Raw genomic sequence first — 27,900 nt, forward strand, 5'->3', positions numbered from 1 at the left:
GCTAGCCAAAGAAAATTACTTCTTGAAGAAAGAAGATGTGAGAACAATATGCGACACAGGAGCTTTATTTGATGACAAGAAAAAATGTCTATCAAAAGTGACATAAAGTGACACAAAAAGACTAAACTGAAGATGCCAAAATATTCATAAAATTATTTTTCTTTTTTGCAGCTATAAAGCGGGAGGCTTAACTTGTCTTTGCAATTCCTGGCTGTTTGACAGCCTTTTTACATAAGTAGAGCCTCAAAACACCTTGGAAAACCTGCCACAGTTTTTCATCAAAGTTAAACTTTCTCAGTTGATTCTTTCTCTTCATGCAATATCAGGTTGAGACATCACCATTATTGATTTTGTCGTGCTGTAGAGAAAATTTGAATCAGATATTTTGTCTCTAAAGAGACATGAAGGTTGTCTAAATGGTACAAGATAGATGTTTTACACCTATTTTTACTGATAAACAGATTTTTTATTTCAATACAGAAAATTTCACATGCATATAAAAACTGCAAAATTTCACAAAATGTGTTCTTTTCATTATTTGCACAATTCTGTTTACAACCAGCACTGAAAATCGCAGCATTGGGGTTGATATAAATGCTGCATGTTGCAATTCCTTTCATTGTTTGTAGAGAGTGCTCGTGCCCAATGTGTGTAGACACTGTCTGTGTACCAATCCACCTGAAAGAATTTAGAATGTTTAAATCAGATTAAATCAACTTTGCTGTCAAAAAAGATTTAGTATTTTATGATTTGCAAAAAGTAGTGATTTTATTTGTATGTGCTTTAATAAAGAATAATATCAAATATATTGTCATGTTTCATTTCTCTCATTCTCAAACAGTTGTAATCACAAAATTACAATTTATATGTGCCTGAGAAACATTTGCATTAATTATCAGTCAATCCCTTATTATATTTAAGTCTAAATCAAACATCTACCAAGTCCTGACTATAAATGAAACAAGTGTCACTGAACTGATGGACATACAGTAAGAGATTGTTGTTTCAGTATGGTGTAAGTGATTTAATCAGCTGATGACAGATGATCTCCTTGTTCTCTTCTTGTGATTTTCACAAAGACACCATTTTTGGGTCCAAGAGTGTTGGTTGACTTCAACTCAAGAGGAACCTGAAGATAAAAAAGAGGTTTCTGGGTAAAACAAACATCTTCCACATATTTGTGTAAAAATATCTTAAAAATGGAAGCATCTGACAAATGTGTATCTAACCAGTAGTCATAGGATTACATGACTATTTGCAGCTTATGGCAGTTTCAAATGTCCAATAAACTCCAGCATAGTCATTATTTGCAGCTAATAATACTGACAGTCCAAAATTGTATATGACATTAAAGCAAAAAACAATTAAAGGACATGTGAGAGTAGTTTTTGGTCATGCTTGTGTAATTCACAGTAAACAGTGGTTGTAGAATTACATGCTTGTAGTTATAAATTCAACAGTCTTACAGTTATCCAGTGTAGGAATTACTTTAATGAAAATGTATGGGTTTTCTCTTATTGCATCCTACCTTAGTATCAGAACAGGCCTTGATGCTGAAGTTGTGGAACAGATGCATTAAAGCCATTTTGATTTCAAGCTGGGCGAGTCTCATTCCCACACAGTTACGAGGGCCAGCTCCAAATGGTAGGTATACGAATGGATGTCGACTGGCCTTGGCCTCTGGTGTAAACCTGGAAAACAACAGCAAGTTTTTTTTTTAAAGAAGAATGAAAAGCATTGGAAAATAAAGGAAATCCCATGCATGGTTCAGTCCCAGTAAAATCTTTTACAGTGTGTAAAGAAAACAGAATGCAATGATTTACAAACAACAAATCCAGATGCTGAACTGGCCTGCCTGCACTCCGCACCTTTTACCAACTGGAACCATTTAGCACATCATGAAAGTGCAAAAAAGAAGTCCTAAGACTGTTGAGCATCGAGGGTCTTATACAGTATCAGACAAGAATGAGACAACACTCTTCTCCCAAAGGTCCAGCAGCTGGTCTCCTCAGACTGTTGTTAAGAAGAGGGGATACTACTACCTGGTAAATATCGCAGTGTCACAACTTCAAAGCTGCCAACAAAAACAACATGAGCAAATGTTGTTTCATGAAATAATAAAATGTCTCAGTTTAAATCAGGGGCGATTCTAGGATCAGAGCTTTGGGGGTGCTGAGCACCCAGAGAGCTGCCCATCCAGGCAAGGTAAACTTTACTCATCACAATGAGCTTCTTCCCCGTCTCTGTCAGTCCCTGCATCCTTAAATGCCTCCAGTTGTCCCGAGTTCTGTCTGACTGCTTCCTTGGTGCATTTAAACCCCTGTTCCTCCCTGTCCTCATCGTCTGTTGTCTTCATCTCCATTATCAGTCATCACAATTTTACCCTCTCTGTGCAAGTCTGCAAATTTCTTTATTAAATCACAAGTTTCTTAAATTCATCAAGTCTCTCTGTGCCTGGGTCCTCGTCACAAAACACGACATCACTGTTTTGTACATTCTAACACAAATTAATCCCCACATTTTTGAAAGAATAGCAAAACACTTTTTTGAAAAGTCTGTAACAAAACCATCAAATCTGATCAAGGTTATTAAAATGCTGCCAAAGAAGAATGGATTGGAATTTAAAAAAAATACCTATCCTAACCTTAATTACTGGGGAAAAATGATAAATGATGCTCATAGTGAGTAAAAAGTAAACTGTGTGCATTTTTTGGACAGAGATTCACTTCTAAAGTGTATGTATAATACAATACAGATACATAAAAAATACACTCCAAAAATAGAAGAGTCCTTGAAATATACAAAATATTATTAGAAAATAGAGACACTTGGCCTTTGGTACAATGTATACAATGTATGAAAAGATCTTTACTGCAGATACTACTATGGCTCTGCAGATTTTTTCTTTTCTTTTAACCTATGTCGCCTCACCTTGAGGTTGGTAAATCCGTCTATCACATTTTGGTGGTCAAGTCTCTCACGCATCTCTTTCTCAACTGACATCACAGCCAGGTGCTGGAGTCTGCTTTGACCCATGGTCCTTCTCAGCCAGGTATGGAGCTGACTCAAGACACTAAAAGACCTTTCACAGCTACAGCTGCTAACTGGGTTTGTCAGGGCAACCTGAATAACAGTTTTCAGTGTGGGGAAGATCTGATTATCCAGAAGATTGTACAATGTTAACATATCTGGAATGGCACCAGCCTCACTCTTGAGCTTTATAAAGTCTTTGGCAACCGTGACTTCCTCTGACTGAAGCTCAATATGGTAATGCAGTGCCAGGGCTGACAACCCAGTTTGTTTTGCAGATTCTGTATAGCAGCTTTAATATAGGGAGAACACAACTTCCAGATTGTATGAGTTGTTTGTATTAGTTGTTTGTCTTTCTTTTTCTTTGCCAGTTAAACAGTTCTTGTTTTGCCTGTTAGTACTCCCTGTCTGTTTTCTTACCTGGTACTTCCTGATCTTGTACTTTGTCCTCATGTTCCCCTCTTTCCTCTCTCCCTCTTTGGACTGACAATCTGTACACACACACACACACACACACACACACAACAGGAGTTATAAGGTTAATGGGCATCCAGTCAGTTAGCTAGTTAGTACCTTGGGTTCAATATCGGCACATGCACATATGGCAAAATAACCAGTTTCTCTCATTACATTTCAAACAGGACAGTGGTAACAACAGCAGGCTACGGACAATGTTAAGTTTTAGATTTTAAATAGGCTGTATACATTTCAATGAGATCAACAGGGCAGTCAAATATCGCTAATTTTACTACAGAGCAAACATCGTCGGAAAACACGTTTTTAACTAGGGCTGCCACAAACAATTATTTTGATAGTCGACTAGTCACCGATTATTTTTGCAATTAGTCGACTAATCAGATCATCATCCATTGGATGTACAGCTTATTTCACCAGCATGCATCTGCTCTCATATAACTATCATTAGCTTACAGCTCTAAGTGTTTAAGGTATGTGCTAACTAAAAATAAAGACAAGATGATAGTTTATTAAATTTTAATGAAATTTGCAGATTGTTTCGGTGAAGTTTAATAAACTCATTGTTATCTAAAATATAACGGGACACCGGAGTATATTCTGGAGCATCTCACCCTTCTGATAATCAGTTGTCTGCTTGACGTTTATTCAGCTGTGTAAAAACTATAACTTTAATCTCAGCCTAACCGATTTACTCAGGAACAAATAAAATACTAAAAAAAGCCAAACAATAACATTTTTAAGTTATCTAAGTGACTTATATATGTTTAACCTGAGTAGCGAAAGACCGCGGTGGGTTTGAAAGCGATTTGCCGTGTTCTCACGGGCTCTAGAGAGCCTTGCCCCCGGCTAGCTATCAAGCTAGTGGGTAACAGACGTCTCCGAAAACATCGGAGCGCTTTTGAAAATATGTGGTGTCTTGATAAACTGAGCAGATATTTGAGGTTTACACAGCTACATTCTCACCTGAAAATATGCTAAACGTTTATTTTGTGACTCAGAAAGAATAATAAGAGTAATATTAAAACTAACTAGCTGCCGCTGTTGTGGAAGTTTTCCACTTAAATAAAGCCTGCAGACGAGCGGTGAGCGGTAGCTAGCATTCTTTAATTCATACACACAAAGAACAGACAAACAAGCTTGTGGAGCCCTCCATCGCCGCGGGACAGACGGTCAGCAGAGTTCTCTCTGAGCCTAGCATAACTCTCAGCTAAATACCTTCTCCAGGAACAAAGGCAGTACACAGCTGTTTCACACCTTAAGGTTCACACTCCCTTGCTACTTCCCAGAGTCCTCAAGAGACAAAAGACTGGTCCTCTGGAGTTCCTGTTTCCCCAACATCCTTACTACACCCCCTACCATTTGTCTTAAGTATGAGTGTCAGACATGTTAATACAATAACATAATGCGATTAAATACCTAGGTAAAAGAAATTCCTCTACACCGCCATTGTTGGAAACTGAGCTGGGCTGCGCTATGAATTCTGGGACACAGCTCCTTCTTCTTCTTCGGGGTTTAACGGCAGCTGGCATCCTTGTACATGCAGTGCTGCCATCTTCTGTTTCAGTCCGTTATTACACTCTTAAATTCTACTACTTGTTCCTGCGTCTTTTGTGATCTTACAAAGCTTCAAACGACGCGTCGACTATTAAATCAGTCGTCGATGATTTTGATAGTCGACGTAATTGTGACTAGTCGACTAATCAGCCCTATTTTCAACACAGCAGGTTACCTGGTGTAATGTTTTTCAGTTAAAAAGAAACATGGTCTGACTCCTACCTAACTATATAAAGACTAACTGAAAGTTAAATGCAGCTAATATGTCCTGTTTTAAGCCAGGCACTTCCACCTCTGCTCCGCTGCGTCTCAGCCACCATCGCTCTGGCAGCAAGTAGGAGAGAGCCGAGCTGGAACAAACCATTTTGGGAGGGGGGAGGGGTTATCTATACTTTTGTTGTTAAAATGTTCCATCTCAATTAAGTACTGTATGCTTTTTATACTTTTAGTAGTGTGTCCCACAAACAGCAAATATTTTCAAAAAAAGTAAGACATCTTTGGGGGTGCTTTGATTCATTTTGGGGGTGCTGAAGCACCTTCAAAACTGGGCTAAAATCGCCCCTGGTTTAAATGTTTTCAGTCTTGTCCTATTGTGAATGAAATATATGTTTATAAGATTTGTTAATTTACATTTTACACTGTGTCCCAACATTTGAATTGAGGTTGTATTTGTGGGTTGCACGTGTTATAATGTCACTACACAAAAGTGTTTACCACACCTTAACAATTGTATTTGTACCACTGTACAGAAAAATATTCCATATCAGGGCGATCGTGGCTCAAGAGTTGGGAGTTCGCCTTGTAATCGGAAGGTTGCCGGTTCGAGCCCCCGGCTCGGACAGTCTCGGTTGTTGTGTCCTTGGGCAAGACACTTCACCTACCGCCTACTGGTGTTGGCCAGAAGGGCCGATGGCGCAATATGGCAGCCTCGCTTCTGTCAGTCTGACCCAGGGCAGCTGTGGCTACAACTGTAGCTTGCCTCCACCAGTGTGTGAATGTGTGGATGACTTGGTGTGTAAAGCGCTTTGGGGTCCCTAGAGGGGACTAGTAAAAGTGCTATACAAATACAGTCCATTTACCATTGTGAGCAATTAGAAATTATTTTACTGTTATTGTTAATCATCATCATCATTACCATTGCATTAATAATACAATCTACAGTATTGATATTGTATTCAGATGTTTAAACATATTGGTACCCAATTAGCCTTTATTACAGGTGCAGTTATAACCACTCTAAACTGTTGAGTTGAATCTATAATCTTAAATGCTTTTGAATATTTGTTATAATCTGAAATGTGTACGTGCTGGCCTTCTGTCTGGTGGAAAAGGTTACAAGTTGAAACTGAGTGAAGTTCATGCTGACACAAACACACAGTAGACTTTATCTCATTTATAGGTGAGAGGTTAATCATGTTTGCTTGTAACTCTAAAATTGTCTCTGTAAAAGAGGAATAGTTTCTTGCTGTCTCTGCAAAAGAGGAACAGTTTGGTTTTCCAGACAGGAAGTGAAAGTCAGATGACAGGAAGCATCTGCTGTGGAGACGGAGACAATGTTATTTTTAAACTGTCTTAAGTCATTGTGGTTTTGAAACCTATGTATGAACTGTATCTGAGTGACGTTTAGGGGTGTAGTAAATTTAAGCCCTGAAAGGTATAAAACACCTGCTTAGGCTCTGTAAGTTGGGGATCGGCGCTGTCTGCGTACAGCGGGCGATCTTCCCACGCGTGTGCATTAAAATCATCGTTTGACTCCACCCGGCCGGACCAGTGTTGTTATTATGGAAGTAGATTACCTCCTCTACCCCTCCTCAATATTGAACCTAACATTTTGGGAGGCTCGTCCGGTTATTGAGGAGGGAGAGTGAGTTGGAGGTGTAGACAGAGAAATCCGGGGTCCGAAGTGGTCAGACGGGCAGGCATGAGTGTCAGTGGTCGAAGTGAGTGGGCATAAGCCGGCTTATCCAAAGGTAAGGCACTACCTGTTGAATGATTTCCAAAGCGTGCCAAATTGGACATGAAAGAATTTAAGTCTACTCACTGAAATTACTGGTGAATGTCTGTTTTGATTTTGGTGAAAATCTCATGAGAAGTTAAAGCAGTTGGACTGCTAAAAGGATTTAATGCGGTTGGACCGCTAAAGGATTTAAAGCAGTTGGACTGCTGAGTGAATTTAGTTTAGTAGGGAATTTGGTCATTTATGGGTTAAAACCCTTATTGGTTATAAGGTTGGACCTGCTTCAGTCTTACACTTTTTTGGGTGTTTTACTGTTGTGCCAAAGTATTATAAATTATTTGAAGGACGGTGGTTGGACCACTAGGAGGTGCAGTTCTCGGAGGTGACGCTCCCTCCTGGCCGAGGACGCTCGGCCTTGACCTATCGGCGAATAGGGATAGTACGGTTGGCAACCGGGGAGAACTTGGGAACCTCCAAAATAGCTAGGAGTTCGAGTCTCCTGACCGTTTGGAACGGTATCTGCGCTTTTTTGGGCAGCAAAGCTTGGACCTTGGGTGTTGGACACTTTTAAATTGAGTTAGGGATTTTAGAGATGAGGCCAGAAACTGTTGGACAGATACTGGTTAATTGATCACAAAAAAGTTGGACTTTATCGGTTGGACCGTTAACTTAAATTTGTCGAAATTGTTTAGGCGCGAAAGCTGTGAGGCCTGACAGTGGTTGTAAATATAAGACGTCTGTGTATTATAAATAAGAGATCTCTGTGTGAAAGGAGTCTGAGTCAGTGCTGGAGCTATTTTTAGACGGTGTGTGTGTGAATGCAAATGAGGAGCGGTGACGCGCATGGAGATTGTTGCTTTTGGTTTAGAGTGTTATTGAGCTTTATAACTATTGTTTGCAAATATTGCTAAATGCCTGTAACTAAGATGCTGGTTTTGCTCATTACAAGAGTATAAATAGAGTTCGAATTGATTGCTGTGAATGTGTGATCTGTGACTGAGTTTTTATGTATATTGAGTGCATTGTATATGCTTAAGACTAACATATTACTTTCAGTAGTAACCTTTCTCCAGCAATAAAAGCTGGTGTGTTTTATTTTTTTAATTTGTTGTGTGTGCTGTGAGAATTATTAGAGGTTTCAATTTTTTTTGACTTGCTCTTTCTGATTATGAAAGGCATGTCTAAAAGACTCTTAGGGAAGCGTATTCTGAGTTATATTCCTCAACTTCTGTCACAGGTTAAGAGTGTGAATGCTGTGAGAAGCAGGTTTTGAGTGATTGGGTGTGATTTGTACAAAAATAATAAGTAAGAAAAACTTAGGAAAGTTGATAGTAGAGTGAATGAAAAGTGGAAGTGTGAGAGAAAAGGCGGTGTGTGTGAGACGATTCCTGATGTCTGAAAGAGCTCTGTGGAGCACGCTGAAGACTGATGTGAATGCTGACAAATGCAAAGAATTTAGTATAGTTAAAAGTGTGTGCGTGAAATAAGGGTGCATTGTTTTTAGATCAAGAATTAGTACAACCAAAGAGTTTGATTAGGCTGTAAAATAGGAAAGAGGAACAGAAAATATTGCTGCATGTGTGACAGGAAATGGTGTGTGTGACAGGAACTGCATGCCCATAAAAGGAACTGACTGTGACAAGTGAGCACCCAGAGAGAGAAACAGACGAGTTAAACTCTAGGCAGATGAAGCAAATGGAGGTTTTAAGAAAAGAAATGGAAAGGATATTAATTGTATGCTTTAGCGTGTCAACAAAGAGGTGGACTTCTCTCAACCTGGAATCTTGAGTACGGCGGCAAAACCATAGATTAACAGAATTGGGAGGAAAACAGGCCAGGGTTTTGGCTTTAAATTTTACAGCTTGACCTCTCACTTTGTCCCCATCCTGAGAAGAAGCTCAAAGGACAGTTAATCTCCTGATGAAGACCGACAGAACATCGTGGACTTGAAGAATTAACAGCAGGCAAAAGACAGTGCAACTGAACCATTAATACTGATGACGACTGACGACACCAGCAGCATGTAAGAAAGCATGTGATGCAACATGTACTGTGAATTACAGGCTGGGCAGTTGAACAGTGGGCTAAAGAGCTGTGGGAAAGCACTGGACACTGATTTTCATATTTGCCATGCTTGGAGCAATCTTGAAAGAGACGACTGAGAGTATCAACAGAGAAGCAGAAATCACGTGATGAAAACATGCACGGTGAATTGCCGGCTGGTAAGAGCATCACTGTCTGAAGGCACTAAATGTGATATTTTGCCAGGCTGGGACTTGATCTAAAAGGAAAATACTGAAAAGATCAACGGAGAAGAAGCAGAGAAGCAAGCAGTTGACTTGGGACTAAAGTGGCTGGAGATTTCAAGACAACACAGGACACTGTGAAGAGAAGGACGGAGACCAGTGAGAGGTGAAGCCCAGACGAGTTCGACTGCGAGAATACAGGATATAATTGGGTTGAAATTGAAGCCTGAACTCATGATGGTTTAGAGATGTCCCCCAGATCACAACAAAGAGGTAAACAGAAAATAGAAAACATACATACACAAACTGTTACATGTGAAATTATTTTTGGAGAGAATCAGAAGTGAGATAGTTTGAATGCAGAAATCAGTGAAAAGATGCATGAATTAAACCTGATTATAAGACACATATGCAATGAAGAAGCAGCTTACACTTCATTAACATGACCATATAACATGAAATGCAATGAAGAAACAGCTTACACTCACTGAACATTAACATGAATACATATGCAATGAAGAACATGCTTACATACATGACATAAGTTGGCATTTCTGACCAGAGAGAGAAAAAACGGGTAGTTTAAGCACTCATGATAATAATGAAAATGTCTCAGTTGTGTTATTTTTAGGGGCAAAGCAGACCTGGATCAATTTTCCACATGCAGCGGTCGGAAGAAAGTTCTAGGTTGACATCACTGGACATGTTAAGGCAAGTTTCTGGTTGAATTGTTCACGGCACCTGTGTCCCTGAACCTCACAAGCAAGCTCTGACCTATGGCTGAGGACCAGGGATGCTGTTATTTCAGGTGGGAAATCAAAATTTGGGTTAGCAAATTTGGGGAGGAGAAAACTGACTGCTTAAGTGGAGAATTGTGAAGGAGTCGGAAACACTGCAAAAAGCAACACATGCAAAATCACATACACAAGCAGAAAATGCATTAACCTTACAAGGACAAGCTCATGAAGATTAATGCATAGACATTGATTAAACCTGGCTAAAAACATAAACATACGCAATGAAAATCAGCTTGCTACTTGTATGAGTGTTAAAATGGTGTGAATGTTTAATAAAATACACTTAGAGCTTGAAGATGAGGAATAACTCAAAGAAGCTATATGACAGAGGGAGTGAGGTATGGAAAAAAGAAAAGAAAAGTGATTAAAGTAGTTTTTATAAGAGTGACTTGGGAGTGCTCTTGTACTGATTGTACTGAAAGCAAGTGATTAGTATTGAAAGAAAATGAAAGTAATTCAATAATGTGGTAATGTTTAAACATGTATTTCTGTTGTTACGGCAACTTGTTGAGATATGACTGAGTATGCAAATTAGCTGGAGTGAGTGGTGACGGAGAAGCTTCCTGTGTGTCTGTGTGTGAGGCTTTAAATTGAGGAAACAGAGCAGTGACTGATGCTGTTTATAATTGGTAAAATATAATGGTAAAGTAACAGGTTACGGTTGTATTGGGTTAATATCTTATGCAGAATCTAAGTATTTTAAAGTGCATAAAGGGGGTGATTATTGTGTGCAAATTGTGTGGTTTTAACAAGATTTTCGGCGTATTGAGGAGGTGAAATTATGTCAGTTGACCTGGAAGTGCCAGGACTCTGGTGGCAAAACTTTTAAGATTTTTGAAGTTGTTGTGGTGATGGGTTGATTCGGTCAGTTAGGTTTGGGTTGTTTTTGGGTTTTTTTGTTTTTAATAGAGGGAGTTTTATAAAACATGGACATGTCTAAGAGGGGCCCATTATTTTTGTAACAGTGCACTTAGAGAAAACCTGTCAGGTGTTTTTTTTGTTTTGTTTTGTGTTTTGATGAGCTAATAATCAGCTCTCTTTTTTCTCATTTTTGTTCTAAGCAGGTCTGCAACAGTGAATAACAGCGCTGACAAATTCTCGGGAGAGCAAATATAAGGTGGGCTTTCCAGATTACAACTGGCTGAGGAGAAGGCTACCTGTGGGGACCTAATCAGGTTGTAAGTCCCGGTCTAAAAGGATTGTAGCGATTCAATCCAGTCCAAAAGCATAAAGAACTATTTTCTTAAAAAGAAAATAAAACAAATGAATGAGCTCATTTTGCTGAGATTGGAGAATCAGATTACTTGCGCGGGAGTCTCCACTATCAGCAAAAACCTGGTATGAATGCGTGTGAGTGGATTTGTGTGAATGGATCAAAGTTGGGATGACTAACTTTTTTAATTTCCTAAACTTGGGTGAAGCATTTTTAGTTTGACACATGAAATGTGTCAAAAAAGGGGGAATTTAAGGTTTGAAACAGGTTTTAGGATCATTTTATGACTTTTGGGTTTTTTTGATAATTTGGATATGGTAAAACTGAACCAGAAATTGTTATTTTTATGTTAAGGTTAAAGGATTAAAGTGAACTGAATCCTGTTTAGAAGATAAAATGCCGGTGGTTTTAAGAAGCTGTGTACAAAATTTAAAGGGACGCTTTGACAAAAAGATAATATATGGGGAAACTAGTGAAGATTGTAGGAGTAGAAAATGTTTGATTTCTTTTTGATTTCTAGAAGAAGTGGTTATAATGTAGGCTTACACAGGCAGATATTACATAGATTTATTTTTAGGATAGAGGAGAGAGCTTATACGTAGAAATGATTTTTACACATTGCATATTGTGCTAATTAAAGAGTTGTGGCTCAGTCTATTGAAGGTTAGAAGCTTCACCGAGCGCGACGTCTTGGTTGATATATTGGGGGAGACTTGGAGCATAAAGGGGCGCACATGCTTACAAACACATAGAAATCAAAAACCTGAAATTCATTTAGCTTATAACTGAATCTGGCTGAAAGAGGAGAAACTTGTTGATATAATTCGGGCCATTAACAAAAGGGGGCCACTGTAGAAGTTAACTCTAGTTTATAGAGGAGCAAAATGAGATAAAGATGCTATATCAACAACAGGTTATGACACAGGAAATGTGAGTTTTAAAATGAAGTTAGTGTTAACACATGGGAGTTGTGTTTAGGCAGCGTTTAGCTCTGATGAAATTTATGCATGAGTAATTGCTTATATGCTTAAACTTAATTGATTAAAATGGTTTTCTTTTTGATCTTTTAGTAGAATAGGCGCTTATAATGATTTTCTTGTGATCTATTGTGAAAGGTGACTTTTAGGTCAAAGTGGAGGCGCTTGCAGCAGCGACAGTTTGTGTATAGGATGTTGATGAACGTGATAAGTTAGGGAGGCGTAGGAAAAGGTGTTTTGTTCCTTTGCAGGACATCTCGGCTACCACAGGGGGTGAGGATCCTGGAGGCCGAGACCTGACGTACCACAAGAGAGGGACCCAGAAAAAACCTAATCTCACGCGTGGACTGTTTTTAAGGGGGAGCTGACGTTTATTACTGGACCACTTAGATGACATGATATTGTTGTCTGATTTGCTGAGCCAGAGAACTGCTAGAGAGGGTCGGAGCAATGACACACGTAAAGTGTGGTGACCCTCTTTGAGGGTCACCAAGAGAGGGAATGTGAGCAATTAGAAATTATTTTACTGTTATTGTTAATCATCATCATCATTACCATTGCATTAATAATACAATCTACAGTATTGATATTGTATTCAGATGTTTAAACATATTGGTACCCAATTAGCCTTTATTACAGGTGCAGTTATAACCACTCTAAACTGTTGAGTTGAATCTATAATCTTAAATGCTTTTGAATATTTGTTATAATCTGAAATGTGTACGTGCTGGCCTTCTGTCTGGTGGAAAAGGTTACAAGTTGAAACTGAGTGCAGTTCATGCTGACACAAACACACAGTAGACTTTATCTCATTTATAGGTGAGAGGTTAATCATGTTTGCTTGTAACTCTAAAATTGTCTCTGTAAAAGAGGAATAGTTTCTTGCTGTCTCTGCAAAAGAGGAACAGTTTGGTTTTCCAGACAGGAAGTGAAAGTCAGATGACAGGAAGCATCTGCTGTGGAGACGGAGACAATGTTATTTTTAAACTGTCTTAAGTCATTGTGGTTTTGAAACCTATGTATGAACTGTATCTGAGTGACGTTTAGGGGTGTAGTAAATTTAAGCCCTGAAAGGTATAAAACACCTGCTTAGGCTCTGTAAGTTGGGGATCGGCGCTGTCTGCGTACAGCGGGCGATCTTCCCACGCGTGTGCATTAAAATCATCGTTTGACTCCACCCGGCCGGACCAGTGTTGTTATTATGGAAGTTGATTACCTCCTCTACCCCTCCTCAATATTGAACCTAACACCATTTATGTGTATGTTGTTAATATACAGCTGTTATTTATGTTAATAAGTCAACATTTGAATGGCTGGCAAAGTTAGTTAGTTAGCCAAAGTCAAACTTTGGCTCCCTGTGATAGTGTTTCCTCACCTGGCTCATGTGTGCCCAGCCCAATTTTACTCTTTAAGTGTGTGTGTGTGTGTGTGTGCGTGCGTGCATGTGTGTGTGTGTGTGTGGGGGGGGGGGGGGGGGGGATGTATCCATGATTGTTTATGTTAATGAAAGTGTGGGGAGTGAGTTGGAGGGGTGGGCTGCTTTTAACCATGTAAAGCACTTTGTGCTACATCTTTGTATGAAAAGTGCTTTATAAATAAAGATTGATTGATTGATACATGTTTTACACACTCCTTTTGTTGTTGACATTTACAGGCTGTGTGCAAAAGGCCACACTCTTCAAATTCATGTCAACTAATATTTTTACGTCCAGTAGGTGTCCTACTAGAGCAAATGAAGCTTCAAGATGCTTTGCGCCTGGGTGAACAATTGGATGAAAAGCTTCAGTGCTTCATGAAGCTTCATCTGCCCATCACTAGTTTAGATGGATCTGTAGGGACCACTAACCACGGAACAAGTGAAACCTAACCTACCCTTTTTCTCTCATTTATTAATGAGATATATGTGGCGCACAACTCATTTGCTCATGTGATGCTAGGTTAGCTTGCTGATGAAATAAAGGAGGTTTCCATCCCACTAATATGTTTCTATTACTTATGTCTTTATAATATTAACACCGCAACATTCAGCATACGGGAAACACACACTCACCTCACCTTCTTAGTCCTTCGCCGAGTTTTGTAAATATAATAGTCACGTCTTCCTCTTTTTGACAACAGCTCGTCACTCCACAGGAAGCTGTGTCGTCTACTGCCATCATCTGCATCTGCACCGGAGTGGAAAGGCTCTTCTTGCGTTTCCCAGAGAGACATTTGTGACATTGTTATATTAAACATGCCCAATTATTTCGTACGGAAGCACAAGATGATAATACCAAACATAACATTGTTACTTTTACAGAATATATTTAAAATATTCAATGATTTTTTTTCTGGATGGTACTGGACAGAGTCTTTTCCTGTCGTTTCTGGGTATTTGGTACAGATAGATCGCCATATACAGAATGTGGGTTTCATTTCAGGTAACAGCAAATATAGCGTGATTCTCCTTTAGCCTGGGACACAGAGGATTTTCATTTCTTGTGTGTTCTGGTGGTTTGTAACTCAACTGGTGTCAGATCAAGTACACTGACCATTAAAATTTAAGGATAAACCATTGATTTTCAACGTTTGCACAAAAAGTAGGTGAAGCAGGTGAATAACAGTCGTGATTTAATGTAGCAAAATTAACATGTGCCTCCTTTACATATGCTCCATCTTTTTGCCAAATATCGTGGAATGGAACCATTTGATTATTTGTGCTATTTTGCTGACAGACAGCACTGAAAACCTCAAAATCAGGACTGAAATCATAAGGCTGCCTGTCACAATTCCTCACACTGTTTGAAAGAGACAGTGAGTGATTCATTGGATCAACTTTCCTGTGAAAAATGATTCCTTCAATGTTTTAAACAACAAGCGCATAAAAACTGCAATTGTGCATCAATACAAAAAAATCTTCTTGTGAAATATTTTCTCATGTGGCATTCCTTCCATTTGATATGTAAATTGTCAAACTATTCCAGTCACAAAATTACAGTTAATATTTTCTAAAGCATTTGAATGAATCTGCAGTAAATCCCTTATTATATTTAGTACATTCAAATCTAAAATATTTCAATGTTGTGATTTTTCAAGCATCTCCCAAGTACTGGATTAACTTGAACTAGGACAGTTGAACTTATTTTGCAGTCTGGTGAAAATGATCCAGTCATTCGATACAGAAGTCAGCAGACCATCTCACTTGCTCCTTCTGGAAATTTTCACACAAACACCATTTTTAGGACCAAGAGTGCTTAACGACTTCAACTCAAGAGGAACCTGAAAAAAAAGAGTGCCCTCGATAAAACAAACATCTTTTTTCAGGACTGGCTGTTAATGAACATTCATGAGATTTGCTGAGCAGCTCTAAGTCAAACGTACCTCAGTCTTAGAGCAGGCAGTGAGGTTGAAGTTGTGGAACAGATGCATTAAAGCCAGTTTGATTTCAAGCTGGGCGAGCTTCATTCCCACACAGTTACGGGGGCCAGCCCCAAATGGTAGGTATACGAATGGATGTCGACTGGCCTTGGCCTCTGGTGTAAACCTGGGGATCAACAGCAAGTTGTTGTTTTTTTAAGTTGAATGAAAAGCACTGAAAACGAAAAGACCACATTCTTAATGAGACAAATTTCTCTTGCTACTTTATACAATGGCATAAAACTACTGTTATCTTGAACTGAGATATTTAACTACATGAAAAATATTACATGATACAGTTCTGTTCATAGCTTTTATGGAAAGAATTTCTAGGCATAGCCATGTGACAGAAAGTTCCCATTTTGATGACTTTTGAATCTCATCTTTGCTATTTGCAGGTGATGTGGGTCTCTTGGCTTCATCTGGTGGTTGTCTCCAGCACTCACTGGAGCGGTTTCCAGCCGAGTATGAAGCGGCAAGAACGAGAATCACAACTCCAAGGTGGAGGCCATGGTTCTTAGCTGAAAAGGGTGGAGTGCCTACTCTTCTCAGGGACGAGTTATTGCCCCAAGTGCAGGAGTTTAAGTATCTCAGGGTCTTATGAAGACCCTCAGAAGTGAGGGAAAAATGGAGTGGGAAATTGACAGACAGATTGGGGCCACTGCTGAAGAGATGTGGAGGCTGCATTGGTCCGTTGTGGTAAAGAAAGAGCAGAGCATGAAAGCAAAACTCTCAATCCAAGTCCAGCAACTCCAAGTCCAGCAGCTGGTCTCTTCAGTTTCCAGACTGTTGTTAAAAAGAGGAGATACTACTAACTGATACTACTAACTACTGACACTGCAATGTGCCAACTCCCAACAAATTCAAAATCAAGCTATATCTCAGTTTAAATTTTAAAAGGACGATCGTGGCTCAAGAGTTGGGAGCTCGCCATGTAATCGGAAGGTTGCCGGTTCGAGCCCCGGCTTGGACAGTCTCGGTCGTTGTGTCCTTAGGCAAGACACTTCACCCGTTGCCTACTGGTGGTGGTCAGAGGGCCCGGTGATGCCAGTGTCTAGCAGCCTCGCCTCTGTCAGTGCGCCCCAGGGTGGCTGTGGCTACAAAGTAGCTGCCATCACCAGTGTGTGAATGGGTGGATGACTGGATGTGTAAAGCGCTTTGGGGTCCTTAGGGACTTGTAAAGCGCTATATAAATACAGGCCATTTACCATTTTAAATGTTCTATTTTGAATAAATTATGGGTTTATAAGATTTGTAAATAAATGCCTTGTTTTTATTTACATTTTAAACTGTGTCCCAACTTTCTGAATTGAGATTGTATTTGTGGGTTGCAGATGTGATAATTTCACTACACAAAAGTGTTTACCACACCCAAAAAATGTATTTGTACCACTGTACAGAAAAATATTTAATGTGTTGTTAATATACAGCTGAAATCATGTTAATAAGTCAACATTTGACTGGCGTCACAAGTCAGTCTTTTTACTCGTTTCAGACAGAACTTGAAGCACCTCTCAGGAATGAACTTCTCAGGCTCGGGCCAGTGTTGTGGGTCATAATGGAGGAAGCCTGCATTGATCTCCAGTACTGCTCCTTTAGGAAGTTGCTGACCATTCACCACACAGTCATGTTCTATTTCTCGTGCAAACCTTAGTGGGACAATTTCAAAATTACACAGTTACAGAATGGTCACACACAGTATCAACAGAAGAGCTGTAACTTTATTTACTTTATTTATTTACTTTATTACGTTATGTAATTCCCTGACCACTGCCACCCCCAGAGAAACTAAAGGGGGAAAAACAGTAAAAAAAATAAATTTAACATCATTATCAAAACTGTTATTTCCTTAATTTATTTGGACTTTTAAGCTCTATTGCTTTTTGCTGTCAGTTATAGTTGCCATTGCCTCTCTTGCCTCCCCTGCTCTCTATTTCTCTGTACATAGCTCCATCCAAAGAAGAAGAGTTTAAGTGTAATGATAGCTACAAACGCATTTTTAATGCATCTGGATCCAAATGTGAACAGAGCTTAACCCAAATGTCAAAAGATCAGAAAACATCTGCATTGCTGAACCCATCTTTGATCTTTCAACAGTAATGATGATGATGACGATGATAATAATAATAATAATAATAATAATAATAATAATAATAATAATAATAATAATAATAAGAAGAAGAAGAAGAAGAAGAAGAAGAAGAAGCAGAAGCAGAAGAAGAAGAAGCAGAAGCAGAAGAAGAAGAAGAAGAATAGAGTTTTTCCGGATGATAGCATTATGGCTATACCCCATGAAAAGCTAATTAAGGGACAATGCTGAAAATCATCCTACATCACAGCGTACCAAAGCTACCCCACTGTAGCCCCAATTGACATCCTTCTTTACCTGAATCCAGGAGGGTAGAGGCGTAATGCTTCACATATGACCATGTCCAAATACTTCAGCTCCTGGACATTTGTGTAATCAGGTGAGTCCTACAAAGCAAACAGCATGACAATCAATGACTGTCCACAACTGCATGAATCAAAATAGATCAGAACCAACTGTAAAACACTCACATGTCTAGTGTAGAAATCATCCACCTCTTTCTGTACTTTGAGTTGACATTCAGGGTGGACGGCCAAGAGGTAGCAGGTGAACGCCAGAGTGCTGCTACTGGTTTCATAGCCTGCCAGGAGGAAGATGAAAGCCTGACCAATAATCTCATCCTCAGTCAGCATCTTTTTCTGTGGACGCCTGACAGACGGCTCCTGTGAATGAGGAGGGTCATTTTCCTGAACTGTGCCTGAAGACTGGGTCTGCTGGTTGTTGTCACCGATCTCATCGGTGTCATTTGATGTGTCAAAGTGCTCCAATGACACACACTCTTCGGTGGTTCGAGCATCTAACATCAGCTGAAGGAAGTCTCTACGCCTCTACGTGTAAAATAAATAAATAAGAAAGATAGGAAAATGACAGTTTCAAAGCCACACACAGATTTAGGAAAGTCTGAGATTCACCTGCTCAGGAGGCTGCTCCTCTCTCTGTTTGATGATTTTGTGAATGCTGTTAATGAAGAAATGACTCATCTTGTCTCGTCTTTTGTTGGGTATGAACCTCGACAGGGGAGCCATGATGGAGGGAAAAGCTACTAAAGACAGAAACACACAAATCTGCAGAGAAATGCCAACTGTATACACAGGTATATCAACAAAAATGCTTAAATACTTCTTTGGCATATTCTACATCTATTTAACCTTTCTGAAATTCTTTCTTACAATTTTTTGTGATCAACTTTCTCTTTTAATGTCCTACATAAATATCTGAAATTCAATTGTGTTATAATAATGACTCACAGAAAAGTAACAAGACAGACTTGAAGATATCATTGATGAAGGCCATCTGAGCGTGTTGGACAAGCGGGTCATCTGGGTTATTCTGCGAGTCCACCTGAGTTGCAAATGCCACACTGGCAATAACATCCATGGCAAAGTAGCCAAAGTATCTGCAAAATAGCATAAAATTTTAGAAATATGAACAGTGAAAGAAAAAATACAGTAGAAGTAAAGTAGACAAACACAAGGCTTTCCTCATTGTTTATGTATTTACCTGTGGATATCAAAGGCCTCTCCTGACTCAGCGTAGACATGCAAATTCTTCATCAGGGCATCAATGGCTGTGTTGATGAGCGGAACCATCTACACTCAAATGGAGAGATAATGACAGATGCAAAATAGTCCTATAAACACTTCAATGAATCATAATGGGTCCATAAACATAAAAAATGGGGGAAAGGTCCATGTAATTCCATAAACACCACTACCACAGCTACTTAAATTACACATACAACATAGCTCCAGGAATCTAAGTTGTCAGTTGGGATCCTATGTTATCAGGAGGCTTTTGCAATCTGGTAGGGTCTCCCATGTCAAATTGGTCCTGGGTGAAAAACCAGACGAAGGGCGATTCAGACAACTATTGTCAGTGCAAATACAAGGGAGCAGTTTACCCTGCGCTGCATAGGGTTACTGGGACACCATCCTGGAGTCATGCCTGTAGAGGGTGCGTGAGGTTCCATGCCTTAGCCTATGGGGTATGGCTGGGCGCAGGGTATTGGGACATGGAATGTCACCCCTCTGTTGTGGAAAGAGCCTGAGCTAGTGCTTGAGATTGAATGATACCGGCTCTATATAGTTGGGCTCACCTCAACGCATGACTTGGACCCTAGAACCAGCCTCCTGGAGAGGGGCTGGGCTCCAGCCTGGTAGTGATGTGTTGGTCGCGAACAAAATGGCTCTTAGAGCCGGATCTTTGACGTGAACCTTATCGCGAGCCGTGTTTTTTTCTTTTTCTTTCTCTCACCCTCTCTCGCAATTTTTTCCCGCTTCACTCGGCATGCGAGCCTTGTGCGTTGCGCTGGGCAGAGGGGGGAGGGGCGGTAGTTACACTTGCAGTAGCACAGGAACAGAGCGGGAAGGAGAGAGAGAGAAAGAGAGCCAGGGACAACAACGTCACATTAGAAAGGTATAGTAATCATCCACAACTATTTTCAGTTCCAGATGATAAATGATTCAGAAAGTTTATTCATGCAGGCCCATATGACAGAGAATATGCATCTTCTTTTTGTTTTCATATTTTAATTTATATTTAATTGTGTTGTGGTTTGCAGCGTTTTGTGTTGTTTCATTTTAAATTTTTTTAAAAGGAAAAAGCTGAAAATGTAAATAGTTAAAAGTTGAACTGTGACTAGTTGGTTTTTGTATTATATGATTTGTTTATTACATTTTATGTGGAGTGAATAAATAAAAGTATATTTACGGTGGCCCCTAGAGACAAAGCACGTACAAACTCCAAAACACGTAAAAACTCCAGAACACGTACAAAACACAACAGAAGTGCTCCAGGATGCTAGGCCCAGTGTTGAGCTTTTGTTACCTAGAGGCTACAAAAGCCAGCAAGTACCAACGACCGGATTTGGTGTGTGGTAGTAACAGGTAAATTAAATATTTTTTTTATTATTTGAATATATATGAATGCTTGTGTATAAATACACAAACCATACACATATGCTTTCAATCGTGTAATTTAAGTGATCTAGGTAGCTCTGTTTTGGAAGTTCAGTTAACGCTAGAAATGTGTTTTGGAGTTTGTATGTGTTTTGTCTCTAGGGGCCACTGTATATATTTATATATAAACAGGAACTGCCAACTGATCACCACCTGAAACCACTTTTTTTTACATTAGTAATTCCTTTTGTGCATAATTTTACAAATATTGTTAATAATAAATTAATTAAAGCAACAAAACAACCTGAAGAGCCGGTTGGGAGCTGAAAGAGCCGGCTCTTTTTAGTGAGCCGAGCCGAAAGAGCCGGCTCTCTAAAAAGAGCCGGAAATCCCATCACTACAGCCTGGAGTTGCTCTCGCTGAGAGGCAGCAGGCTGGGGTGGTTATTCTGTTATGCCAGGGGCGATTTTAGCCCAATTTTGGGGGTGCCCCAAATTTTGGCACCCCCAAAATGAATCAAAGCACCCCCAAAGATTTCTTACTTTTTTTGACAATATTTGCTGTTTGTGTGACACACTGCTAAAAATATAAAAAGCATACAGTACTTGGTTGAGACATAACATTTGGTTTGTTCCTGCTCCACTCTCCCCTGCTCTGGCTCTAGCGCTGTTGCTGCAAGAGCGCTGGTGGCTGAGACGCAGCAAAGCGGAGGTGGAAGTGCCTGGCTTAAAAGAGGACATATTAGCTGCATTTAACCTTCAGTTTCTGTCCGAAAGTCACCTTATATTTCAATCGCATCGCTATAAGTGCAATGTTAATTTCTGCCGATAAGTTCCACTTTGTTCTTACTGTTTGCTGCGGTGATGACGTCACATGCTTTTACGTCGGTCCTGCCGTATCATGAGTCCGAGGAGCACTAGGCATGTTTTTCTCCATGAGTGCGGGGGAATAGCGATCTCCAGCCGTGTGCGTTCCTGTGCAAATAACCACACGTCTGTCCACCCCTCCCACATTTGTTAAGTATGCCTACTGCTGTACTGTTGAGCTGCTGTTAACTTCCATTAAAGTATATCCGGACATCACTCTCTGTGCCCCACTCTCTGACCGGAGTTTAAGTCCTGAGGGAGCTATCATCCCAGCATCCCAGAGATAACTCTCTAACAAGTGGTTCTTCGAGCAGATAGATAGCTACACTGAGGACGACATGGAGTTTAAGCACCAGGATATCCCTGACATATCCGTGTGACGGAAAACTCAGCGAGAGAGACATCTCCCGGCTTACTTTGATGATTATGAAGTTGAATATCAACCCAAATCAGGTACATCCACTGATAAACCAACAGCAGGTGCAGAGGCAGGGATGGCTATAGATCAGCGCTCTGCCAAGCAGCACTCGACCTCTTCACGATCACATGCCTCAGGTTCTCAATGCAGCAAACCTAGATCCCAGGCTAGTGGACACTCACCTTCGGGAAGCTCTATCATCGCAGGGCTAACTGATTTACAGACAGCGATGTTGGAAGAGAAGATGAAGGGCATGGAGCTAGCAGAATTGCAGCGGCAGATGATGGAAGAGAGTCTAGCTTAAGAACAGTGTTTAATCTTGGATGCTCAGGCCCGGGAAGCCCTCAGTAAGGAAGAACTATACATGGAGCAAGAAAGGCAAAGACGTCAATTAGACGAAGAGGCACGTACTGCTCACAACACCAGAGAATCTATTACCAGATGTCTATCAATGCAGCGTCGACTTAAAGAGAAGGAAATGGAGCTAAAGAAAGCTTCCCTCATTGCTGCTTTTCTTCGTGATCAAGAAGATGGGCTGCCACCACCTAGACCTTTAAATAACTGTAAGTATGGCTCGGGGCTTCAGGCTTGCAGCAGTGGTGTAAACTCCCAAGTGAATCTGTCGGAGCAGCCAGCACATAACGGACAGCGACGTAATATGACCAGCTATGCGAATGCTTTCCCACCTTCGATCTTGCCAGTGGATGCATTAGTACCAGATACGCAGCCCTTACATCCCACCAGCTCCTCGGCTGACCTGGAGACAGTATCTGAACCTCTCCATGGGTGTCCAACGCAACATATCAGTCCTGCTATGGATACTCCCTCAGCTGGTCATCAGTATGGTCAGCAGCTAGGTGGAATTCACCCCCCTATTACCTACTCGACTCAGACTCTCCGACCTGCAGCAGAGGACAGCTCTAATATCCCTAACAGACAATCACAGCCTCCTGGAAAGGTGAAACATCAGGGATCGCTTCCTCCAGTGCCATACTCAACACCCAGTCAGTTTCTACCGCTTCCTGATTTACAGTCCCGCCTGCGGGATAAAGTCGGACCAACTGGCTGTGGGCCCACGGCGCCGTCTTTACAGTCAGAGATACCGTTGCCACCTACTGACAGCAAGGGCAACAACTTGATGGAACTGCTAATTGCCAGCTCGTATGGGATCCCCAAGCCAGCACTACCTTCTTTCGCCAGTGGTAAGGAAAGTGATTTTGCGCTTCTTAAGATGGCTCTGGACAGTCTTCTTGGCAGCCATACTCATCTCACAGAGCAGTTCAAATATCAAATCCTTCTGGAGCAGTTAAAACTACCAAGTGCTTACAAACTAGCACAAGCATATATGCATGATCCCCTGCCATATACTACAGCACTCCAGGCTCTCCAAGACAAATATGGTCAACCTCGCCAGCTCGTACAGAGTGAGCTTGGATCTATCCTGAACTCTCCCCAAATCCGGGTGGGGGACCCAGAAGCCTTCGGCAATTTTGCTCTGGATGTGCAGGCTTTAGTAGGTATGCTTCGATCACTGGAATGTGAAAACGGCTACGAACTGCGATGTGGCTCTCATGTTGATAAGTTACTGAGTAAGCTCCCAGCAAGCTACAGAGATGGGTTTGTTGAGTACAGCCTCAGTTGTGGGATACTGAGAACTGAAACTGACAAGACATATACCCTGCCAGATTTCTCGGCCTGGCTCCAAGTGAAGTCGCAGGCCAAGCGCATATCCAGTAGGGCAGCCGACATGTTTCAGGACCAGACCAAACAAGGTCAGAAAGGCAGGAAAAGCCAAAGATATCCTTCCACTGTGTATTACAACACAGACAACAGGAAGGGGGATGGAGCTCATCTGGAACCAGGTCATCGGACACCTCCCATTAAAGGGAAGATTAAGCCAAAACCTTACTGTCCATACTGTGACACCCGTGAGCACTACCTTAATCTTTGCCCCAAATTGAAGACACTGTCCACCACCCAAATTGCAGAGTGGATCAAAGATAAAGGTTGTTGGCGTTGTGGACGGAATCACGCACCTGATGTGTGCACCCTGAAGGCACCCTGTAAAGTGTGCAAACAGCAACATCTTACAGTGCTGCATGAGGTTTGCCAACAGGAGCCCAGGAAAGTCCTGATGGTTGGCACTGCCCCAGATACGTCCACCATCTACATTGATCACCCAAACCATCCTCATAAGATCCTGCTAAAGGTTGTGAAGGTGAGTGTCAAAGGTGGCGAGCCAGTCCTGATATTCCTCGGATGGCAGATCTCCCCCCCGCGAGGCTGCGCCTATATAAACCACCCTTTTGGTCCACTGGAGTCGACTGCTTCGGCCCTTACAACATCAAAGTAGGACGGCGCACCGAAAAGCGTTGGGGTATCATATTCAAATGCATGACTACGAGCTGTGTGCATCTTGACCTGTTGGACAGCATAGATACCGATGCCTTTCTCATGGCTCTGTGTCGGTTTATTGCACGCCGGGGCAAGCCATATGAGATCCTATCTGACTGTGGTACCAACTTCAGGGGAGGAGAGACCGAACTGCGGTCTAGTTTCTCAGCTCTTGAAGCCCCCATTAAAGAGCAGCTGGCGGAGCAGAGGATTGAGTTCCGGTTTAATCCACCAGGTTCCCCCCATTTTGGAGGTACTTGGGAACGGGAGATAAGATCTGTAAAGACAGCTCTTCAAGTGGTGTTGGGAGGCACAGAGGCAGTTTTGCAAACTGTGCTGATCGAGGTGGAAGGGATCATTAATGCAAAGCCTCTTGGGTATGTCTCTTCGGATGTAGCGGATCCGGATCCAGTCACACCCAACTTATTGCTAATGGGGCGACGAGATGCATCACTCCCCCAGGTGATTTATGCTTTGAGTGAGATGCTGGGAAGACCGCGATGGCGCCATAGTCAGATTCTGGCGGACCATTTTTGGTCCAGCTTCCTGCGTCACCATCTGCCGGATCTTCAGAGGAGACAAAGATGGCAGGGGGAAACTGACAACTTAACCACAGGACAAGTGGTTATGGTGGTTGACTCACAACTACCGCGAGCGCAGTGGCCTATCGGAAAGGTGGTCAAGGCCTGTCTAGGGCCAGACGGTCGGGTGAGAGCGGCTGAGGTGACAATCAAGGGACAGACATATCTTCGACCAGTTGCCAGATTAGTCAGACTCTCAGCCTGGGAGGATGATGAGGACTGTAAACCCAATGATACTTAGACTTTCGGTTGAAGAGCAAATATACTACTTAAATTTGGGGGCGGCTGTGTCTGAAAGTCTCCTTATATTTCAATCGCATCGCTATAAGTGCAATGTTAATTTCTGCCGATAAGTTCCACTTTGTTCTTACTGTTTGCTGCGGTGATGACGTCACATGCTTTTCCGACGGTCCTGCCGTATCACGAGTCCGAGGAGCACTAGGCATGTTTTTCTCCATGAGTGCGGGGGAATAGCGATCTCCAGCCGTGTGCGTTCCTGTGCAAATAACCACACGTCTGTCCACCCCTCCCACATTTGTTAAGTATGCCTACTGCTGTACTGTTGAGCTGCTGTTAACTTCCATTAAAGTATATCCGGACATCACTCTCTGTGCCCCACTCTCTGACCGGAGTTTAAGTCCTGAGGGAGCTATCATCCCAGCATCCCAGAGATAACTCTCTAACAGTGATATATATTTTTCCCGATATGAAGTCCTTCTTTTTTGAACAAACTCAAAACAGAGCCTATTAATCTTTCAGTCATTTCAATCCCACATGCATACTATCCTTTAGGGCTAAGCCCCGGGTGTATCAAATGTCTGCCTCCGCCTTTGGCTGCGCACAAAAAAAAATCCAGTCTGAATTGAAATTAAAGTAAATACATGTATTTATTTAAATTTTGCTGATTTTCTGTGCGCAGAGACTGTGTCAGCAGTGCTCAAGCGCTCAGCTTAGAGGGAACAGTGCTGGTGTTTTGTTACTAGACTTAGTAACAAACCAAATTTATGGTTTGTTACTTAAGGGCAAACAATAATTTGTCCATAACGAACACCATGTTCAAACATAAATTTCAATCAATTTTATTATTGTATCATCAGATCTGTGGCTGTATGTTCTGGACACTCGAGTGAAGAAAGGAACTGCCAACTGACCACCACCTGGTGGTGAGTTGGAACAGGTGGGGAGGGAGGATGCTGGACAAACCTGGTGCACCCAAACGTTTAGTGAGGGTGTCTGAATAGACCATGTTCAGCACCTCCACAGCTGAGGCTGCTGCACTGAGCTGCAACTGTAAGGTGTTTTGTACCTTGGTGGTAGCCACAGCTGCCCTGGGGCGCACTGACAGAGGCGTGGCTGCCGGACACTGGTGCCACCAGGCCCTCTGACCACCACCATGTAGGCAAACATGGGGTTAGTATCTTGCCCAAAGATATTTGGCATGCAGCCAGGAGGCAGCCTGGGATCGAACCACCGATCTTCTGATTAGTGGCTGACCTGCTCTGCCACCTGAGCTACAGCCACCACAAGATGAGATGTGATGTCATGTATCTTATCTTATCTTATCTCACTTAATGAGGACTTTATTTTCTCACTTCTTTCATCTTGGCAGCACTGAAAGATGGGGTCAGGACGCTCCGTACTCGTTTCCACTGTTCATTCCTTAACTGGAGAAGGGAATCAGATAAAGGCTTTTTGGTGAACACAAATCTCTGCAGAGAGATAAGAGAGCACAGGCAAAAAAAATCTGTAATAACCCCTCAGTAACTCTTGTGTGACAATCAGGAATAAACACACATGTTGCATCTTTGCTTTGTATAATTTCCTTACATTTCTGTTAGGGAAGTTGCTGAAGTCCTTCACCAGCAATTGTCTGAGCATATCAGGGTCTGCTACCACTATCACTGGTGTGCGGCCCAAATAATACCTGAAGTATGAGTCCAGACAAAACATGATGGGAAAAGTATCATCTCAAACTGCAGATTATTTATATAAGCAAAATATTCACAATCTTATTTCAGTAGTTGCTGTTGTAGGATGTATTTTTACTTACCCACATACTTTACCATATGTTTTGACAAGATCATTCAGAGGTTTGAAAAAACCCTGAAAAGAATATTTAAAAAACACAGTAGATGTAACAGTCAGCTGACACAAATATGAGAACAAGGACACCATCCCAGTTTGATGCAAAATCAAGCAGACATTGAAGGTAACTCTGGTCTTCCTTTGTTACATTGTATCTTACCTGCTGAAACATGAATAAGTTGCCAAAGAAAGGCACTGGCTTTGGATGTTTGATGCCACATCGTGAGAGGACTGAGAAGGGACGGACTGAATACCTACAGGCAAAAGTGTTGAAATGTGTTGTTTGTAGGTTGAATGAAAATAATTTATATCAAATGCAGTAAAGAACAGAGCTCACCTTTACCTGGATTCTGTCTAGAGATATTGTTGTATTCGTTTGCACTGTCTGCTCTATAAAATGTCAATGTCTGTGCTTTATGGCACTAGCAGATTATCTACGTGTCCTCATTTCCCTTGAAAAAAGTGTATCATTGACATACTCACCAGTAGAGGAGACCAAGAAAAATGAGGAAGAGTGTCACAGATATTTTGCTGGTCTCAATGTTGAATACATTTAGAAAGTCACCTGCATCCTGCATGTTGGAAAATCTTCTCTCAGTTTTCAACCATTAATAGGAGAAAAAGGCCCCTGGAGAGAAAAACAGCAAAAAAGAATTAGTTATACTAATATTTTTATTCAATACTTTAGTCATGACTTTCACTAGAACAAAGCATTTAAAGGTATTGTGCAGAAATTCGGGCTTTTGGGGAAATAAACACCTGCCAAAGACCATACATCTATTCCACGTTGTCAAGCCGCTTTGTCCCCGATCAGTTGTGTGGTTTCTTCCAAGACTTTCTACTTACTGAAGCTTTGTTTGTAGCCTTGAGAACTCACCTGACGAGGAGAGATGTCTGTTCCTATTGTGCACACAAATGTTAAA

General features: G+C 41.2%; 1 protein-coding gene and 1 long non-coding RNA gene across 8 annotated transcripts; one reads left to right on the forward strand and one right to left on the reverse strand.

Annotated features, from left to right (window-relative positions):
* Nucleotides 1–49: 49 nt before the first annotated feature.
* Nucleotides 50–27,886, reverse strand: LOC146515869 (thromboxane-A synthase-like). 7 transcript variants are annotated; one of them, XM_085167857.1, is made up of 15 exons: nucleotides 27,737–27,882; nucleotides 27,461–27,605; nucleotides 27,138–27,231; nucleotides 26,943–26,995; nucleotides 26,720–26,816; nucleotides 26,485–26,601; nucleotides 19,237–19,325; nucleotides 18,984–19,132; nucleotides 18,648–18,778; nucleotides 18,207–18,563; nucleotides 18,034–18,122; nucleotides 17,159–17,296; nucleotides 1,529–1,691; nucleotides 989–1,129; nucleotides 50–678 (listed from the first exon to the last, which is right to left on the reverse strand). In XM_085167857.1, exons 2-14 carry the CDS (start codon nucleotides 27,553–27,555, stop codon nucleotides 1,025–1,027), a joined length of 1,677 nt encoding a protein of 558 aa, XP_085023983.1. In that variant the 5' UTR covers nucleotides 27,556–27,605; nucleotides 27,737–27,882; the 3' UTR covers nucleotides 50–678; nucleotides 989–1,024. The 7 variants fall into 7 exon arrangements, with proteins under 7 accessions (XP_085023983.1, XP_085023986.1, XP_085023984.1 ...); XM_085167860.1 differs by lacking the exon at nucleotides 50–678 and having other exon boundaries at nucleotides 928–1,129; nucleotides 26,485–26,556; nucleotides 27,737–27,886; XM_085167858.1 differs by lacking the exon at nucleotides 50–678 and having other exon boundaries at nucleotides 928–1,129; nucleotides 18,648–18,775; nucleotides 27,737–27,884.
* Nucleotides 6,142–13,428, forward strand: LOC146515870 (uncharacterized). The gene is made up of 2 exons (XR_014875266.1): nucleotides 6,142–9,240; nucleotides 9,322–13,428. It is a non-coding gene; the product is annotated as an uncharacterized LOC146515870 (long non-coding RNA).
* Nucleotides 27,887–27,900: the final 14 nt, after the last annotated feature.

The sequence above is a fragment of the Neolamprologus multifasciatus genome, chromosome 7, assembly GCF_963576455.1.
Source record: "Neolamprologus multifasciatus chromosome 7, fNeoMul1.2, whole genome shotgun sequence".
Classification (NCBI taxonomy): domain Eukaryota; kingdom Metazoa; phylum Chordata; class Actinopteri; order Cichliformes; family Cichlidae; genus Neolamprologus; species Neolamprologus multifasciatus.

What these genes read in the sequence shown, in the direction of transcription:
- LOC146515869 (XM_085167857.1), bottom strand. Translation starts at nt 27,555, where the DNA reads ATGCAGGATGCAGGTGACTTTCTAAATGTATTCAACATTGAGACCAGC. An exon ending in GTCTGTCTTGTTACTTTTCT is followed by an intron (nt 18,779 to 18,983) that starts GTGAGTCATTAT and finishes TTCTGTCTTTAG; the next exon opens with TAGCTTTTCCCTCCATCATG. An exon ending in GAGAAGTTCATTCCTGAGAG is followed by an intron (nt 1,692 to 17,158) that starts GTGCTTCAAGTT and finishes GTTGTTTTCCAG; the next exon opens with GTTTACACCAGAGGCCAAGG.